The 19,873-nt window shown below is 41.2% G+C and overlaps 1 protein-coding gene across 2 annotated transcripts in view; it reads left to right on the forward strand.

The window, feature by feature from the left end:
- The first annotated feature begins 2,013 nt into the window (after positions 1-2,013).
- ANAPC4 (anaphase promoting complex subunit 4) overlaps positions 2,014-19,873 on the forward strand; it is a 57,322-nt gene continuing 39,462 nt past the window's right edge. Inside the window, exons 1-11 of one of the 2 annotated variants that reach the window (XM_070756966.1) lie at positions 2,014-2,169; positions 4,806-4,939; positions 7,041-7,146; positions 10,916-11,048; positions 11,934-12,008; positions 13,532-13,558; positions 14,184-14,228; positions 14,744-14,828; positions 15,768-15,878; positions 17,928-18,011; positions 18,549-18,635. In XM_070756966.1, coding sequence (XP_070613067.1) covers positions 4,832-4,939; positions 7,041-7,146; positions 10,916-11,048; positions 11,934-12,008; positions 13,532-13,558; positions 14,184-14,228; positions 14,744-14,828; positions 15,768-15,878; positions 17,928-18,011; positions 18,549-18,635 — 861 coding nt within the window. In that variant the 5' untranslated portion in view covers positions 2,014-2,169; positions 4,806-4,831. The remainder of the gene's footprint in view (positions 2,170-4,805; positions 4,940-7,040; positions 7,147-10,915; positions 11,049-11,933; positions 12,009-13,531; positions 13,559-14,183; positions 14,229-14,743; positions 14,829-15,767; positions 15,879-17,927; positions 18,012-18,548; positions 18,636-19,873) is intronic. The other variant, XM_070756965.1, reaches the window with a different exon arrangement.

Below are 19,873 nucleotides of genomic sequence, written 5' to 3' on the forward strand. Positions count from 1 at the left end.
CTTTGGGCACACACAGGTAATCCACAACTTACAGCAGTTCACTTAGTGACTATTTACAGTGACATCACTGAAAAATGTGACTTATGACCGCTTTTCACACGACTGTCGCAGCATCCTCGTGGTCACGTGATCTAAATTGAAACGCTTGGCAACTGACTCATATTTACAACGGTTTTAGTGTCCCTAGGGTCTCACGATCCCCTTTCGCGCCAGTCTGACCAGCCAAATCAATGGGTAAAACAAGCTCGTTTTAACAAGTTACTATTAACAATTGCCAATGAATCATTTAACAACTGTGGCAGGGTGGGTCGTAAAATGGGGAAAAACCCACTTCAGAAATATCTCACTTAGCAACATAAATTGTGGCTCTGTTGTGGTCGTAACTCGAGGACCTGTATTTGAAAAAATCAGCCTAATTTTTCTTGAGTTGCAGAGGTGAAGACTTGTGTGTCATGGACAGTTCCTCCACCTGGTGGCGCAAGTAGATCGGAGTTTTAAAGAGTCTATTTGCTGCCCTCTAGTGGTAACCCATCCTAAATACTCCTTACCCTAAAAATAAGCTGTGCTCTGCAGTTAAAAACGTGCATTTTGCAAGCTGACTTGAACCCCCTGCTTATCTCGGTCTGGTGCTAACTGGGTTAGATTTTCCTGGTTGGATTGTGGGCATAGAAAAACACGCACATACCAAAAAAGGCCAGTTGAGGAGCATGCAGGAAATGGGGTGTTTGGGAACTGGAGGAGATGAGGGGGCAAAGGAGAAGAGAAGGAGAGAGGGAGAAGGAGAAGAGAAATAGAAAAAAAAGATGAGAAGAGAAGAAAAAGGAGGAGGAGAAAAGATGTAGGCAGAGAAAAAGAAGAAAAGGATAAGAAGAGGAAAAAGGAGGAGAGGAGGAAAAGGGGAGGTAGAAGAGAAGAAAAGGTGGAGAAGGAGAAAAGAGCCAGAGAAAAAGAAGAAAAGGATGAGAAGAAGAGGAAAAGGGAGGAGAGGAGGAAAGGTAGTGGAGGCAGAGCAGAATAAAAGAAGAAGAGAGGCAGGAAAAGGAGAAGAGGGAGAAGGAGAAAAGAGGCAAAGGAAAAAAGGACGAGAAGAAGAAAGGAGGAGAAAAGAGGTAGGCAGAGAAGAAAAGGATGAGAAGAAGAGGGGAGAGGATGGAGGAGAAGGAGGAAAGGCAGAGAAAAGTAAAAGGGATGAAAAGAGGAAAGAGGAGAAAAGATAGGCAGAGAAAAAGAAAAGGATGAGAAGAGGAGAGGAAGAAAGGAGGCAGAGAAGAAGGACGAGAAGAGTGGGAGAAAAGGAAAGGGGTGAGAAGAGGGGAAGGAGGAGGGAAAAAGGCAGAGAAAAAGAGGATGAGAAGAAGAGGAAAAAGGAGGAGAAAACAGGCAGAGAAAAAGAAAAGGATGAGAAGAGAGGAGAGGAGGAGGAGAGGAAGAAAAGGATGAGAAGAAAGGGAGAAAAGCTAGAGGAAAGGATGAGAAGAAGAGAGGGAGAAAAGAGGTAGAGAAAAAGGATGAAAAGAAGAGGGGAGAGGGAGGAGGAGGCAGAGTAAAGAAGAAAAGGATGAGAAGAGAAAGGAAGAGAGGAAGAAAAGATGAGAGGCAGAGAAGAAGAAAAGGATGAGATGAAGAGAGGGAGAAAAGAGGTAGAGGAAAGGGATGAGAAGAAGAGGGGGGAGGGAGGAGGAGGCAGAGTAAAAAAAGGAGAAGAGGAAAAAGGAGGAGAAAAGAGTAGACAGGAGGAGGAGAAGAAAAGGGAGAGGGAGAAGAGGAAAAAAGGAAGAAGAGAAGACGAGGAGGAAGTTGGGAAGGAGAGAGGGAAGAGAAGAAGAAAATGATAAGAAGGGAAAGGAGAGGAGGGGGAAAGGAAGAAGGAGGTAGGGGGAGGCAGAGGTGGAGAATTGAAAGGGGAAAGGAGAAGGGGAAAGAAGAGGAGGCGGCAAAGGGGCTTCGGGGTCTTCCTGGCGCTTCTCCTTTGGGACCTAGCAGGAGGAGCCGAGCGAAGGCCGCCTGAGGGAGGGAAAGAGGGAGGGAAGGCCGGCCTTGGCCTCGCCGCTTCCGGAGCCTCCGCCGCCCCCAGGAAGGCGGGAAGAAGGGCGGGCCGAGCTGAGCCGGGCACCACTAACAACGGCGGCGGGAGGCGGAGGAGAGAAAGCGAGGCAGGCGGGCGGCCAGGTGCGCGCCGGGTTTGGGGTTCTGGGACGGGGCGCAGGAGGGTCCGCACAGGTCGCTGGTTTCCCCGCGGGGCTCGAGTGGGCTTCTCCTCAGGCCCAGCAACAAGGCCCATCCAGAGACTCCCCCCCCCCCCCCCCGCACACATGGACACATTCTGCCCGGCGGGGAGGGGGGGGGGTCTCCTTGGAAGGAAGGTCGCTTCCCCCTCCTCTTCTTCCTCCTCTTCCCCTTCATTCTCTTTTTCTCCTCTGCTTCCTTTCAAGGCTACTATCTTCCTCCTCTTTCCCCTCTTTTCCTCTTCCTCCTCTGCTTCCTTTCAAACCTTCCTCCTCTTCCTTTCCTTCCTCTTCCTTTCCTCTATCTTCCTTCTCCTCTTCCCTCTCTTTTCCTCCTCTGCTTCCTTTCAAGGCTACTATCTTCCTCCTCCTCCTCTTCCCCCTCTTCTCCTCTTCCTCCTCTGCTTCCTTTCAAACCTTCCCCCTCTTTCTTTCCTTCCTCTTCCTTTCCTCTATCTTCCTTCTCCTCTTCACTCTCTTCTCTTCCTCCTCTTCCTTCCTCTTCCTTTCCTCTTCCTTCCTTCTCCTCTTCCCTCTCTTCTCTTCCTCTGCTTCCTTTCAAGGCTACTATCTTCCTCCTCCTCCTCTTCCCCCTCTTCTCCTCTTCCTCCTCTGGTTCCTTTCAAACCTTCCTCCTCTTCCTTTCCTTCCTCTTCCTTTCCTCTATCTTCCTTCTCCTCTTCACTCTCTTCTCTTCCTTTGCTTCCTTTCAAGGCTACTATCTTGTTCCTCCCCTCTTCCTCTTCCCCCTCTTCTCCTCTTCCTCCTCTGGTTCCTTTCAAACCTTCCTCCTCTTCCTTTCCTTCCTCTTCCTTTCCTCTTCCTTCCTTCTCCTCTTCTCTCTCTTTTCCTCCTCTGCTTCCTTTCAAGGCTACTATCTTCCTCCTCCTCCTCTTCCCCCTCTTCTCCTCTTCTCCTCTTCCTCCTCTGGTTCCTTTCAAACCTTCCTTTCCTTCCTCTTCCTTTCCTCTTCCTTCCTTCTCCTCTTCACTCTCTTTTCCTCCTCTGCTTCCTTTCAAGGCTACCATCTTCCTCTCCTCCTCCTCCTCTTCCCCCTCTTCTCCTCTTCCTCCTTTGATTGCTTTCAAAGCTCTACCATCTCCTCTTCCTCTCCCTCTCTTCCTCCTCTTCTCTTGACCTCTCCTCGCCTCCAAGAGAGACAATTTCCCTATCTACTAACTATTACTGAACATCCCAAATATACTATTTAATTCTATGTATGTATGCCATGTGTGTACATACCTATTATGTACACACAAAAAATATACACTGCTCAAAAAAATAAACGTAACACTTAAACAACAGAATAAAACTCCCAAGTAAATCAAACTTCTGTGAAATCAAACTGTCCACTTAGGAAGTAACACTGATTGACAATCCGTTTCACAACTTTGTACAGAGCAAAGTATTGAATGAGAATATTTCATTCATTCAGATCTAGGATGTGTTCTTTGAGTGTTCCCTTTATTTTCTTGAGCAGTAAACTGTATGTATATGTACACACACACACACGCACACACCTCTTCTAAAATTATACACATTCAACCTTATTTACAGCAATAAGAAAAACATACACTTTCCCCCTAGGCTTTTACAATTTTATGCATAATATGTCTGTATGTATGTTTGGTTTTTATATTAATGGGTTTTTAATCATTTTTAGTATTGGATTATTATTGTATGCTTTCTTATTATTGCTATTAGCTGCCCCGAGTCTCCGGAGAGGGACGGCATACAAATAGAAACATAGAAACATAGAAGACTGCAGGCAGAAAAAGACCTCATGGTCCATCTAGTCTGCCCTTATACTATTTCCTGTATTTTATCTTACAATGGATATATGTTTATCCCAGGCATGTTTAAATTCAGTTACTGTGGATTTACCAACCACGTCTGCTGGAAGTTTGTTCCAAGGATCTACTACTCTTTCAGTAAAATAATATTTTCTCATGTTGCCTTTGATCATTCCCCCAACTAACCTCAGATTGTGTCCCCTTGTTCTTGTGTTCACTTTCCTATTAAAAACACTTCCCTCCTGAACCTTATTTAACCCTTTCACATATTTAAATGTTTCGATCATGTCCCCCCTTTTCCTTCTGTCCTCCAGACTGTACAGATTGAGTTCATTAAAGTCTTTCCTGAGAAGTTTTATGCTTAAGACCTTCCACCATTCTTGTAGCCCGTCTTTGGACCCGTTCAATTTTGTCAATATCTTTTTGTAGGTGAGGTCTCCAGAACTGAACACAGTACTGTACTCCAAATGTGGTCTCACCAGCGCTCTATATAATAAATAAATAAATACATACATACATACATACATACATACATACATACATACATACATACATACCCAGAGCCCAAAAGGGAAAAGGGGACCTGCGTACCTGACCAAAATTTCTCTACCGGTTCTGCATAGCTGACCATACCCATAGGAGCCCATCAATGATTACAGGGTCATTAAAAGGCCAAAAAACAAAAGAATTCAATCAATCACTATCCAGAGCAGCTCCAGTCATTCAGATTCAATTACCGGTAATCTGAGCTAACTCCTCATCGTGGTTTATATGTTTTGGATCCCAGGTACTGATGCCACCACCACCATCACCATGCCGGCTTTCAGGCAAGTTGGAGAGAAGCAGCTTCCTCAAGAAGTTATTTTCATGGCCTGGTCTCCAAAGAGAGACCTGATTGCTTTGGCAAACAAAGTGGGAGAGGTAAGTAAAAATGGTCCTGTAGGGCAGTGATTTTCAACCTTTTTTGAGCTGCGGCACATTTTTTACATTTACGAAACCCTGGGGCACATTGAGCGGGGCGGGGGTGGTGGTAAAAAAAGTTTGGACAAAAAATTCTCTCTCTCTTCCTCCCTTTCGCTCTATTTCTCTCTCCCTCTTTCTCTCCGTTCCTTCCTCTTTCTCTCTCTCTCTCCATCCCTCTTTCTTTCTCTTCCTTCCTTCCTTCCTCTTTTTTGCTCTCTTTCTCTCTTCCTCCCTACCTCCCTCTATGTCTTTCTCTCTCTCTCTCTCTTGCTTTCTTTCTCTCTCTTGCTCTCCCTCTCTTTCTCTTGTTCTCTTTCTCTCTCTCTCTCTTGCTTTCTTTCTCTTTCTCTCTCTCTCGCTTTCTTTCTCTCTCTGAGCTTCGTGGCATACCTGACCATGTCTCACGGCACACTAGTGTGCCGCGGCACACTGGTTGAAAAACACTGCTGTAGGGAGTAGGGAATCCAGAAGTTGTAGAGCCCTCAAAAAACCTCAACTGTTGATCTCCTCAAAGAGTTGACCTTGAAATTGTGAACCTGTTGGTCTGGATCAGGGTGAGCAACTAGGCAAGTGATGGCGAACCTATGGCACGGGTGCCACAGGTGGCATGCGGAGCCATATCTGCTGGCACATAAGCCATTGCCCTAGCTCAGCTCTAACATGCATGTGTGTGCCGACCAGCTGAGTTTTGGCTTGCACAGAGGCTCTGGGAGGGCGTTTTTGGCTTCCAGAGAGCCTCCGGGGGGATAGAGAGGGTGTTTTTACCCTCTCCAATCTCCAGGGAACCTTTGGAGCCATTTACAGCCTCCAGAGGGCCTCCAGGGGGGTTGAGGGAAGCTGTTTTCACCCTACCCAGGCATTGAATTATGGGTGTGGGCACTCACACATGCGTGATGGCTTGCGCGCATGCTCTTTCAGCACCCGAGGAAAAAAAGGTTCGCCATCACTGAACTAGGCCCTTTTATGATGTGTGGACTTCAACTCCCAGAATTCCTGAGCCAGGATGAAATTATTATTATTATTATTATTATTATTATTATTATTATTATTATTATTTATTAGATTTGTATGCCGCCCCTCTCCGTAGACTCGGGGCGGCTCACAACAATAACAAAGACAATATAAGAAGAAATCTAATAATTTAAAAAACACTAAAAACCCCATTATTAAAAGTAAGCATACACACAAACATACCATGTATAAACTTTATAGGCCCGGGGGAGATGTCTTAGTTCCCCCATGCCTGACGGCAGAGATGGGTCTTAAGAGCTTTACGAAAGGCAAGGAGGGTGGGGGCAGTTCTGATCTCCGGGGTGAGCTGGTTCCAGAGGGTCGGGGCCGCCACAGAGAAGGCTCTTCTCCTGGGTCCCGCCAGACGACATTGTTTAGTCGACGGGACCCGGAGAAGGCCAACTCTGTGGGACCTAATCGGTCGCTGGGATTCTTTTAAAAAGACCATCGTTCGCTCAGGAATTCTTGGAATTGAGGTCCACAATTCATCAAAGGGTCATAATTCCTCATCCCTGTTGGTTCGGGAATTCTGGGAGTTGAATTCCACAACTCAACAAAGGGTCCTAACTCCCCATCGCTGTTGGTTCTGGAATTCTGGGAGTTGAAGTCCACATTTTACCAAAGAGTCATAATTCCTCATCCCTGTTGGTTCAGGAATACTGGGAGTTGAAGTCCACAAGTCATCTAAGGGTCATAATTCCTCATCCCTATTGGTTCAGGAATTTTTGGAGTTGAGGTCCACAATTCATCAAAGGGTCCTAATTCCTCATCCCTGTTGGTTTGGGAATTCTGGGAGTTAGTCATATGTACACCAATACGGAACGCTGTAAAATGATTTTATATAATATGTTTGGTTACGTTATCTTTGTTTTGATTTTTTCTGTACTTGTGGTTACCGTATTTTAATGCTGTTTTTTTAAAGACAAAATTGTTTAATAAAAATTATTTTTTTTAAAAAAAAGAAATCACCTTGAGGGATATGGAGTTTTAGAAGACCTCGCTTTCTTCTAAAGGTGGAGGTGACATTAATCTGTCCATCTCTTTCTAGGTGTTGCTTCACCGCCTGGCAAATTTTCAGCGAGTGTGGAGTTTGCCACCAAATGAAAGTACGGGCAAAGAAGTATCTGCACTCGCCTGGAGACCAGACGGCAAAAGTAATGTGTGAAAAAATAAAACTTAGAAACATAGAAACATAGAAGTCTGACGGCAGAAAAAGACCTCATGGTCCATCTAGTCTGCCCTGCATGTTCTAAAACCTTGAATTAAAAAAAAGTCCTGTTCAAATGGTCAAAGAAAGATCAGTGTAATCAATGAGATTACATTGTTTTTTGTTACATTGCTCCAAACTATGTCATGATTAATTGACAGAGTCCTTCGGGAACATACAAATTTAAATAATAGAAACATAGAAACATGGAAGATTGATGGCAGAAAAAGACCTCATGGTCCATCTAGTCTGCCCTTATACTATTTCCTGTTTTTTATCTTAGGATGGATATATGTTTATCCCAGGCATGTTTAAATTCAGTTACTGTGGATTTATCTACCACGTCTGCTGGAAGTTTGTTCCAAGGATCTACTACTCTTTCAGTAAAATAATATTTTCTCATGTTGCTTTTGATCATTCCCCCAACTAACTTCAGATTGTGTCCCCTTGTTCTTGTGTCCACTTTCCTATTAAAAACACTTCCCTCCTGGACCTTATTTAACCCTTTAATATATTTAAATGTTTCGATCATGTCCCCCCTTTTCCTTCTGTCCTCCAGACTATACAGATTGAGTTCATTAAGTCTTTCCTGATACGTTTTATGCTTAAGACCTTCCACCGTTTTTGTAGCCCGTCTTTGGACCCATTCAATTTTGTCAATATCTTTTTGTAGGTGAGGTCTCCAGAACTGAACACAGTATTCCAAATGGGGTCTCACCAGCGCTCTATACAGCGGGATCACAATCTCCCTCTTCCTGCTTGTTATACCTCTAGCTATGCAGCCAAGCATCCTACTTGCTTTCCCTACCGCCTGACTGCACTGCTCACCCATTTTGAGACTGTCAGAAATCACTACCCCTAAATCCTTTTCTTCTGAAGTATTTGCTAACACAGAACTGCCAATGCAATACTCAGATTGAGGATTCCTTTTCCCCAAGTGCATTATTTTACATTTGGAAACATTAAACTGCAGTTTCCATTGCTTTGACCATTTATCTAGTAAAGCTAAATCATTTACCATATTACAGACGCCTCCAGGAATATCAACCCTATTGCACACTTTAGAGATCAGCAAATAGGCAAACCTTCCCTACCAAACCTTCCCCTATGTCACTCACAAACATATTAAAAAGAATAAGACCCAGAACAGACCCTTGTGGCACACCGCTTGTAACCTGACTCTGCTCAGAATACTCGCCGTTAACAATAACTCTCTGATGTCTATGCTTCAGCCAGCTGCACATCCATTGAACTATCCAGGGATTAAGTCCAATCTTCACTAATTTATCTATCAGCTCTTTATGTGGAACCGTATCAAAGGCTTTGCTGAAGTCCAGGTAGGCAATATCCACGGCACCACCTTCATCCAACACCTTTGTGACATAGTCAAAGAAATCAATGAGATTAGTCTGACATGATTTGCCTTCAGTAAAGCCATGCTGATTTGGGTCCAATAAGTTATTGTTTTTTAGGTGCTGATTTATCCTCTTTTTGAGTAGAGTCTCCATCATTTTAACTACCACTGATGTCAAGCTAACTGGCCTGTAGTTACTTTATATGAAAGGTTCACTTCTCAGACAGACCAAACTCCCACCCACCCCCAGAGCTAAAAAACTCTCCATAGAGGAGAATACTTTAAAAAAAAAAAAATTAAAAAGATTTTTTTATTTATAATACAATTAAAAACAAAACATACAAACAACGAAGCAAACAAAGACCATAAAACATAAAAAAATAGTACTTGACGGATTATCCATATTTGCATTTGGTCATTCCTTTTTCCATTATCTTTCTTAAAATATAAGACCAGGTTTTAATTGAATTTCTAAACCTTCCTGATGCTTTTACTAACACAGTGGTTCTCAACCTGGGGGTTGGGACCCCTTTGGGTGTCGAACGACCGTTAACAAGGGTCACCTAAGACCATGGGAAAAGACAAATTTCCCATGGTGTTAGGAACTAAAGCTACTATTCTGGTGCCTTGGAACAGATTTTTACAATCCGACCAATCAGGAGTTTACAGTGGGTGTGTCCTTCTGACCCTCCTGCCAATCAGCTTAAAGCTCTGTTGGGAGAATTGGCGCTAGATTTATGGTTGGGGGTCACCACTACATGAGGAACTGTATTTAGGGGTCGCAGCATACATAGTCTTAACTTTACATAGTATTTCTTAACAGTTGTCTTTGTCATAATCATCAAACAAAAATATCAAGCAGAAACACATTTTAGCTATAATACATAACTACAATACAGAGAGATTGCAGAGAAAATGCAGAGCAAATATAACAGTGAATAGCCAAAGAGAAACAGAGAGGTTGACTTAGAGAAATAAGCTATAAACTCTAGCTCCCTCTTGTGGCAATCTGCAACACGTGCAGCCAACATAGAAATGGAAACATAGAAGACTGACAACAGAAAAAGACCTCCTGGTCCATCTAGTCTGCCCTTATACTATTTCCTGTATTTTATCTTAGGATGGATTTATGTTTATCCCAGGCATGTTTAAATTCAGTTACTGTGGATTGACCAACCACGTCTGCTGGAAGTTTGTTCCAAGCATCTACTACTCTTTCAGTAAAATAATATTTTCTCAGGTTGCTTCTGATCTTTCCCCCAACTAACCTCAGATTGTGCCCCCTTGTTCTTGGGTTCACTTTCCTATTAAAAACACTTCCCTCCTGGACCTTATTTAACCCTTTAACGTATTTCAATGTTTCGATCATGTCCCCCCTTTCCCTTCTGTCCTCCAGACTATGCAGATTGAGTTCATTAAGTCTTTCCTGGTAAGTTTTATGCTTAAGACCTTCCACCATTTTTCTAGCCCGTTCAATTTGGCCCATATCTTTTTGTAGGTGATGTCTCCAGAACTGAATGCAGTATTCTGTTCTGGGGTGTTACCAGCGCTCTATACAGCGGGATCACAATCTCCCTCTTCCTACTTTTGAATCGCAGTGTGAATGGGTCAACACCTTTGAAAAGTGTTCGGAAACTTCAGATCGTGCAGAATGCAGCTGCGAGAGCAGTCATGGGCCTACCTAGGTATGCCCATGCTTCACCAACACTCCGCAGTCTGCATTGGTTGCCGATCAACTTCCGGTCACAATTCAAAGTGTTGGTTATGACCTTTAAAGCCCTTCATGGCACTGGACCAGAATATCTCCGAGACCGCCTGCTGCCGCACGAATCCCAGCGACCGATTAGGTCCCACAGAGTGGGCCTTCTCCGGGTCCCGTCAACTAAACAATGTTGGTTGGCGGGCCCCAGGGGAAGAGCCTTCTCTGTGGCGGCCCCGGCCCTCTGGAACCAACTCCCCCCGGAGATTAGAACTGCCCCTACTCTCCTTGCCTTTCGTAAACTTCTTAAGACCCCCCTGTGTCGTCAGGCATGGGGGAACTGAGACATCTCCCCCGGGCATATACAATTTATGAATGGTATGTGTGTATGTATGCGTGTTTAGAAAATGGGGTTTTTAAAATGTTTTTAGTAGAAATTTAGATTTGTTATAAACTGTTTTTTCCACTTTGTTGTGAGCCGCCCCGAGTCTGCGGAGAGGGGCGGCATACAAATCTAAATAAAGATAAAGAAGATAAAGATTTCTAGCAATTAATGAGCCCAGGCAGAACAGTTCTAGTCCTGATTGATCCCAGATCTTAAAAGGAAGCGTCTTCTATGTGCTGCCATGTTTTAATTTCTCTGACCCTTCATTACTTTTGCAGTTCTGGCTTTTGGGCTTGCGGACACGAAGAAAGTTATCCTCTGCGATGTGGAAAAACCAGAGAGTTTGCATTCTTTTTCGGTCGGCGTTCCTCTTACGTTCATGTACTGGATGGAAGTTACAGAGGAAAACAGGTAAGTTGAAATTAAAAGATCGGTCCTCTTGGGGGCTCGAGGAAGGCAAAAACACCCAAATTTTTGTGGGAAAAAAATGGGTAAAAAACAGGGCTTGCAGAGGTTTTGGGAGGACTGCAGATTAAATTTGGGCTCCAGGAAGGACAAAAACTTTCTTTCTTTCTTTCTTTTTCTTTCTTTCTTTCTTTCTTTCTTTTTCTTTCTTTCTTCCTTCCTTCCTTCCTTCCTTAGTTTATTTATTTACTTACTTACTTACTTACTCATTTATTTATTAGATTTGTATGCCGCCCCTCTCCATAGACTCAGAGTGGCTTCCTTCCTTCCTTCCTTCCTTCCTTCCTTCCTTCCTTCCTTCCTTCCTTCCTTCCTTCCTTCCTTCCTTCCTTCCTTCCATCATTTATTTATTTATTTGGATTTATATTTGGATTTATACGCCACCCCTCTCCGAGGACTCGGGGCGGCTCACAGCATATACAAAAACAGAACAATAATATAAATCCAATTAATACTAGGTTAAAAACAACCATTAAATTCAATTAAAAGAAAGTAAAACCTATCAAACCAATCATTCAACATTCATACATAAAAACATTCATTGATCAGGGGGAAGACCTTATTTACCTCTTTTAAAACTTGATGCATCTTATGGTCTGAAAAATATGGTAATTATTTTGAAATCAGCCTCCAAAGCGAGTTGTTGTGACAAGACAAATTCCTTGTGTGCCCAATTACACTTGGCCAATATTCTATTCTATTCTATTCTATTTGTAACTTCCACACACCTCGAAATAGAATCGTGTTGGGAAGAAGGTTCTGAAATGTAGTTTTTTATTTTTACCAGCATCTTCCGGGCATTAAATCTCAAGTATCGTTCTTTCATTTCAGTGTCCTCACTTCGTTTTATAACGCCGAAGACGAATCCAGTCTTCTCCTGCCTAAGTTGCCTGCCTTGCCAAAGAAGTAAGTTGTGTTGTCGGGAGAGAACAATGAAGTTATGAAAGTGCATATAATGGAGCCTGGCCTTTGCAAACCTTGGAAGGTTGAATGAAGTCAGTTTTAGAACTGGAGGGCAGTTTCTGATGTACAAGGGCCACCCAGAAAGTAATGCACCACATTTTATTTATTCAACAATTATTTATTGAACACAATGAAACTTACACACAAGAAAGAACTATGTTTCTTCTACACTCCTTGTTTTTTCACATAATCTCTGTCCCATTCTATGGCCTTCCTCCAGCGAGATACAAGGGCACGTATGCCCTGTTGGTACCACTCCTTGTTCTGATCACGCAGCCGTTTCTGCACTGAGCGAATCACCTCTAATGACCTCACCCTCTGTGCCCAGCGACTAACCGTACTTCTGTCGACTGCAGATTCTCCATAAACTACACAAATGTTTGTGAATGTTCCCAACAGTTTCTTTCTCCGCAGTGATAAATTCAATGACGACACGCTGCTTGTATCGTACGTCACTTACAGATTTATTTATTTATTTATTCATTCATTCATTCATTTATTTATTTATTAGATTTTTATGCCGCCCCTCTCCCCAGACTTGGGGCGGCTAACAACAATAAAAAGACAAAGTAAACAAATCTAATATTAAAAAATCTAAAAACCACAATTTAAGAGATCAGTCATACATACAGTATATAACCCAAACTCAGAACAATCTACATATATATGAGCATCAAATTGAATTTTTTACATAGCCCTCTTGCTAACTTCCCGGAAAATCTTGGGGCAGTCAGTGATGAGCAGGGTGAGCGATTCCACCAAGATTTGAAGGTCATGGAGGAACGGTATCAAGGTAGATGGGATGTACATAGGATGGCTGACTATTGTTGGAGCATCAAGCGAGAATGTCCACAGATTAAACACTCCAGAAAAAGTCATAAGTGAAAATTTTTACTTTAATATGCATAATTACCGTTCGATAAAAAACCCAACTATTTGCATGAGCACAATTTAACTTGCAATAACTATTATAGCCTTTGTATGAATAAAATTATTCTTTGCAAACAGTATATTTGTTAAGTTTTTACTTTCCTTTCCATGGACAATTTGTATGACTTTTGAGGGTACCCTGTAGCTTAAAAAGTTGACATGATAGACAAAAACTGTGGATATTTTTGGACCCAGAGACCAAAATTTAGTTGAAAAGAAGTCACAGATTTAAGACAATGAAATTGCTGTTCCCCAGTGTAATGGGGTCGTTAAAAGAGGATTTTTGTAAGTCTCCAAATTATCGTGGAATGGAATTGTCCAGAAGAGGTTTTGGCCTAATCCAGAGCAAGAATAGAAATAATACAACCGGACATATCATAAATTTAAAATGTTCCTTGTATGTTGTGTTTTAATAACTGCAGGCAACATGGAGATGTTTTATCTATCCATCCCTCCTTCCCTCGCTTTAATTAGCTAACCATTCCACACCATTCTCTAAATTTGCTTCTATTTCTTTTTTCTTTTTAAAAATGAAGCTACAGTACAACAGCAAAGATCTTCAGGTAAAACTCTTATTTATTTACTCTTTGAGAATTTGGAGAATATGGATTTGGTCAAATATGTTTCTTTTAACTGATCTTTTTCGTTTTATTAGTTTTATCATATGAAATACGAAAACAATGGTAAAATAAAGGAAGGAGAAGAGAAGAGAAAAATGTAGGGAAAGTGGGAAAAATAAATTAATTTACATTGGTATACTAGTTATTCCTTTTGGGGTGCTAGTATAAGGTAACAGCATTCAAACCTCTTCTTTTTAAAAACTTTTACATAGTAATATAAGCTAGCCATTTCTATAACAACAAACCAATCTAAAGCCCAAAATCAAAGTTTCATTCGAAGTCCAGAAGAGGTTTCCAGTAGAAAAAAAAAGTAATTTTGATTTTCTTTTTATCAAAGCGTTCAATTGAGCCATCTCTGCTAACTTCACCAACTTCTGCAGCCCTTCGTCTACTATGGGAATCAGTGTCCTCCTATTTTTGTGCATAAAGTAAATAATGCTGCCGTCGACATGTATATATGATAGCAAAGCTTCAATTATTCCTCCCTAAGTCTTTATCCATTACACCCAAAAAGAAAAGTTTCTAGTTTTAGAGCTTCTTTTAACTGAACTTGATTATTATATTTTAGTGAAGAAAAATCCGATGAAATTACGAAACTCATGGGAGACGTCAGGTAACCATGTTTATGTTGTAGTTGTTGCTGTTATTATTATTATTCACAAAAACAGTAATACACACCAAATGTGATTTTTCTCTCTCCTCTCTTTTTCTCTCCTTGTCTCTCCTCTCTCTCTCCTCTTCCTCTTTTCTCCTCTCTCTTCTCTTTCTCCCTTTTTCTCTCTCTTTCTCCCTCCCTCTCCTCTCTGTCTCTCTCTCTTCCTTTCTCCCCCTTCTCTCTGTCTCTTTCCCTCTCTCTTCTGCCTCTCTCTCTCCTCTTTCTCTCTCTCTCTTATCTCCTCTGTGTCTCTCTTTATCTCATCTCCCTCCCTCTCTCTGTCTCTCTTTCTCTCCCCTCTGTCTGTCTCTCTCTGTCTCTTTTTCTCCCCTCTATCTCCCTCCCTCTTTCTGTCTGTCTGTATCCTCCTCATCTCTGTCTCTCTCCCTCCTTCTCTCCTCTCTCTGTTTCTCTCTCTCCTCTCTCTCTCCTCTGCTCCCCCCTCTCTGTCTGTCTCTCTCTTTTCTATGCAGGCTTAATGCCCTGGTTCTTGGAGGCGTTGATGGGTTCATTGAGATCTATGCTTACGGAATGTACAAGATTGCAACAATAACAGGGGTACGTCGCTGTCACACTTATTCAGTTAAAAATGTTCTTCCCTTCAGACCGCCAACGGTGTTTTTTTCCAAAAGGCAACTGGTCTGTCTTGTGTGTATGTGATTCCAGAGGGTCGGGGCTGCCACAGAGAAGGCTCTTCTCCTGGGTCCCGCCAGACAACATTGTTTCGTCGACAGGACCCGGAGAAGGCGAACTCTGTGGGACCTAACCGGTCGCTGGGATTCATACGGCAGAAGGCGGTCCCGGAGATTTTATGTTTATTTAACTCTTTATGTACTGTATTATAACTGTTCTCATTAAAAAAACATACCTATATAACCCGTAACACTTATATATTAGTGAGTCAACAACAGGGGCTGGAAACCAATTATTTCTACTTCCTTTATTTCTTATGGGGAAAATTATTTCGGATAGTGAACATTTTGGATTGGAACCAGCTTTCCGGAACGGATTGTGTTCACTAATGAAGGTTCCACTGTATTGGAAAAAAACTTATTTGCCTCTTTAATGCAGTGGATCAATCTGCATGTTCAGTCTAATTTTCAAATATAAATGGGTTCAGTCACTCCAGAGCTAAGCCCCAAAGAACCCTTGTCAATAAAACCCACAAAAATCACGCTTATTATTCAACTAAAACAAGATTATAGCAAATTTATTTATTTTTATTTATTTATTTTGTCCAATACACAATTAGGGTTTTAGTGGGTATATATATATATACCGGTATACACATAGTAAAATACATGATGAAGGTCATAGTAAAATATATCTAAGAAAGAATAGAAAAGAAGATATAGTAATAGAACATATCAATGGAAGAATAGAAGAAGAGATATAGGAATAGAAGAAAGGTATAGGAGATATAGGACTTGCCATTTTTGAACAGGTAGGCCTGTAATATAAATGTGGTTTATGGTTTTTGCCATTCACTCATTCCAGGTGAAGGGTTCCTGCATTGCGTTGTGCTTATCCAGTGACTTGAAATCACTTTCGGTTGTGACAGAAGTAGACACTTCTCCGGACACCGATCCTGAAATAACATACTTCCAAGTGAGTAGAAGATAGTGGCCATTGGATGATTTTACGTGCATTGTTTTCTTCGGTAGAACGTCAAGAAATTTTACAGGTCTTATTTAGATAAGAGCATCGCAAGCTAACTTCGGAGTGGTGCGGTGGCCTCGAGGGGGAGCTCTCGCTTCGCAATCAGGAGACAGTGAGTTTGATCCTAGATAGAGACAGATACTTCTCTCTCTCTCTGGGCACTTAATCGGGGGTGTCAAACTCAAGGCCTGTGGGCCAGATCTGGTCCACAGGGTGCTTAAATCTGGCCCATAGGGCCAGCTTGGAAATAGCAAACGACTGGCCCACGGTGCATCTGGCAGCCAAAATGTGTGTGGGGTGATGCCAAAATGTGTAGGAGGCTGTCCAGGCTGAAAATTTATTTATTTATTTATTTATTTATTTACTTACTTACTTACTTACTTACTTACTTACTTACTTACTTACTTACCTACCTACCTACCTACCTACCTACCTACCTACCTACTTACTTACTTACTTACTTATTAGATTTGAATGCTACCCCTCTCCGTAGACTCGGTGCGGCTAACAACAATAATAAGACAATATAAACAAATCTAATATTTAAGTTAATTTAAAAACCCTAATTTAATAAACCAATCATACATACAGACATACCATGCATAAATTTTTTGTAAGCCTAGGGGGAGGAGAATATCTCAGTTCCCCCATGCCTGACGACAGAGGTGGGTTTTAAGGAGCTTACGAAAGGCAAGGAGGGTGGGGAAAACTCTGATCTCTGGGGGGAGTTGGTTCCAGAGGGTCGGGGCCGCCACAGAGAAGGCTCTTCCCCTGGGTCCTGCCAAACGGCATTGTTTAGTCGACGGAACCCGGAGAAGGCCAACTCTGTGGGACATGTCATAATCACTTTTTTCTTTTCCACAATTGTGAGGTCCGGTGTATTGTGTTCCAAAACCCTGTCAGTTTGAATTCGAAAATCCCAAAGTATTTTGGCCTGTTTGTTTTCAACTACTTTCTCAGGTTTATGATCCCATCAGTTCTTTACTATTTGTTGTAGTTGGCTCTGACCCAGCTCCTGCCCCAAGGAATGTGGAGGTGGATGCAGGGGAAACATCAACATGTCATAGGCCTGTTTTATTGCCGACAGAGTCAGGTAGTGCAGTTTCCTTGGACGAAGAAGAAGGTGGGGGTGACTTGGAAGAGGGGGGCTTGGCACACAGCCCAGGAAGCCAATCTCCATTATCTTCGGTCAATTCGGATGAGGAAGTGTTAGACCCACGCAGGCGCAGAATTATGCATCGAAGAGACCAATTGAAGAAATATTACAGGAGATACGAGAGGCCACCTGTGTTTGGGTGGGGCTCCAGCAATTAGAGGTGCTGAAATAAATAGCAGTGTGCTGGCTTGGCCGTTGTGGAAGATTATCTGATTGTTGTTTCTTCAGGACCATGCCTTGCTGTTCCCGGATTTTGTTTGTTGATTTTTCACGACTTTGAAACCAAAGCAGAGCAAAGTGTGTGTGTCTCAATTCGTGGAAGAAGGAGGGCTGTGATGTTTTTTCACAGCTGCTAGCTAAGTACAGTACTTAATGACTGATTAAGGGGATTGTACAGCCTACAAGGTTGTTTTGGGACGAGTGCTCTTTGCAATACAAAAAAGGTGCTTTGTTTCTTTTGAATTTTATGATAAAGAACATTGTTTTTGAACTTTCAAGTGTGTGTGTGTGTCTGAAATTTTTACCCTTGAATTTTTGGGAGACTCATACCATAGAGCCCGGCAGAACACTGTTGTTGTTGTTGTTATTATTATTATTATTATTATTATGTCAATACAACACAGCAAACGAGATCACTATGCTAGATTTCGTATTTCATCACCAGTTGGGCGCTTCCCAAGCACCTAGGACTGCGTGAAGTAGCGGCATTATTATTATTATTATTATTATTATTATTATTATTATTATTATTATTATTTTGTTCTGTGTTGCAGCAAATTCTGCAGTTAGCAAGAGGATAGATGTAATATTGTCTGGATACTAAATTGGTTCTCTTGATTTAGATGGATACCAGTCTGCTCTCAACCTATTTACCAGAAGTGACTCGGATGGCCCGAAAGTTTACACACATCTCAACACTCCTGCAGGTACGGTAAATCAAATCTCCCCTTTCTCATATTGTATCAACCACAAGATATTCTATAGAACAGGGGTCCTCAACCTTGGCAATGTTGTAAGCCGCCCTGAGTCCAAGGAGAAGGGCGGCATAAAAATTGAATGAATGAATGAATGAATGAATGAATGAATGAATGAATGAATGAATGAATAAATAAATACTTCAACTCCTAGGGTTTATTGTAATTTTAATTTTTTTGTGTGTGCACATATTTTTAATTGAATTTTTAAAATATTTACATCTTAATATTTTCAGATGAGTCAACATCCATATATTTACATTCATACCAACATATTATATATTTATATATTATATACACAATGATTTTTAATATTTTCTTTTTCCATAATTTTAATTCTTTTATCCTGTTATAGTGATATGTGCTGTTCTTTTTGGGTTGTTTGAAATCAGAACACCAGGCTAAACAGAACGCGATTATAAGGAAATGTACAATTTATGCCTCTCTCCTTAATATTAGATTTTTCTTTTCTTTTCTATTTGCAAACAGTACATAAAGCTTTCGCTGACCTGCATGTGTGAAGCCTGGGAAGAAATATTGTTGCAGATGGATTCACGATTAACCAAGTTCGTACAGGTATACTGCCAAAACGGTTCTTTCCAATTATTATTATTATTATTATTATTATTTACAAAACATTTTATTTATTCACATATATACATAACACACAAAACAAAAGACATTTAAAAACTTTGGACATTTGTGTAGCAAATCTGTGTTGCATTTCTTATTGTGCTCACAACCTATTTACATAACTATTTTTGGCATATTATTATATCATTATAATTATATATTATATTATTGTAAACAAATCATATACATTGATCCTACTTCTGTGTCAAATCCTATATCTGCTTTCCTTAACCCATTTTTCACCAAGACATATCTTTATAAAAAAAACTCTCCAGTTAATAATATAAATATATAATATAAATAATAATATAAATATATAAATAAATATAATAATATAAATATACATTTATTACTTTTGCCTTTTCTCCAGCCAGCGGTAGAACTTGCTCCAACATTCATAATATTCCGAATCTTCCTTATTTTTTAATTCCAACGTTAATTTATCCATCTCCGCACACGCTATTATTTTTCTATTATGTCTCCCTCTATTGGTACATTTTTGTTTTCCCAATATTGTGCAAATATTATTCTTACCGCAGTTGATATGTGCAAAATTAAATATATCTGGCTTTTTTCAAATTTTTCACGGGCTATTCCTAATAGAAAAAGCTCCGTGTTTTTTTCTATTTTTTCCCCCCTAAAATTTCTTCTAACCATGTTCTTTCCAATTATTTAACGGTTTTTAATACAGGCAGCCCTGAAATTGGCGGCCGCAATTGAGCCCCGAAGTTCGTGTTGCTAAGCGAAATATTGGCTGAGTGAATTTTGACCTGTTCTTACGACCTTTCCCACCACTGTTGTTAAATGAATCGCGGCAGTAGTTAAAAAAAAAGAAAGTAACACGGTTGTTAAGCTAATGTGCTTCTTCCGTGGACTTTGCTTGTCAAGAAGGCCGCCAAGGAGTCACCTGACCTTGGGACACAACGACCGTCAGGTTCCCAAGCGTCTGAATTTTGATCATGTGACCAACTTTCGTAAGTGTAAAACAGTGATCCTAACGCTTTTTTTCAGAGCCCTTGTAACTTTGAATGGTAGTCCTCGATTTACAACAGGTCACTTGTTTGAAGTTACAACGGTCCTGTGGGGAAAAAAACCGGGGGGATGACTTAGGACTGTTTTCCACATTTACGACCAACAGTAGGTTGCTACCGGTGTAGTAGTGGACTGCTCATTGGTAGCGG

This window comes from Erythrolamprus reginae, chromosome 7 (genome assembly GCF_031021105.1).
Source record: "Erythrolamprus reginae isolate rEryReg1 chromosome 7, rEryReg1.hap1, whole genome shotgun sequence".
In the NCBI taxonomy this organism is placed as follows: domain Eukaryota; kingdom Metazoa; phylum Chordata; class Lepidosauria; order Squamata; family Dipsadidae; genus Erythrolamprus; species Erythrolamprus reginae.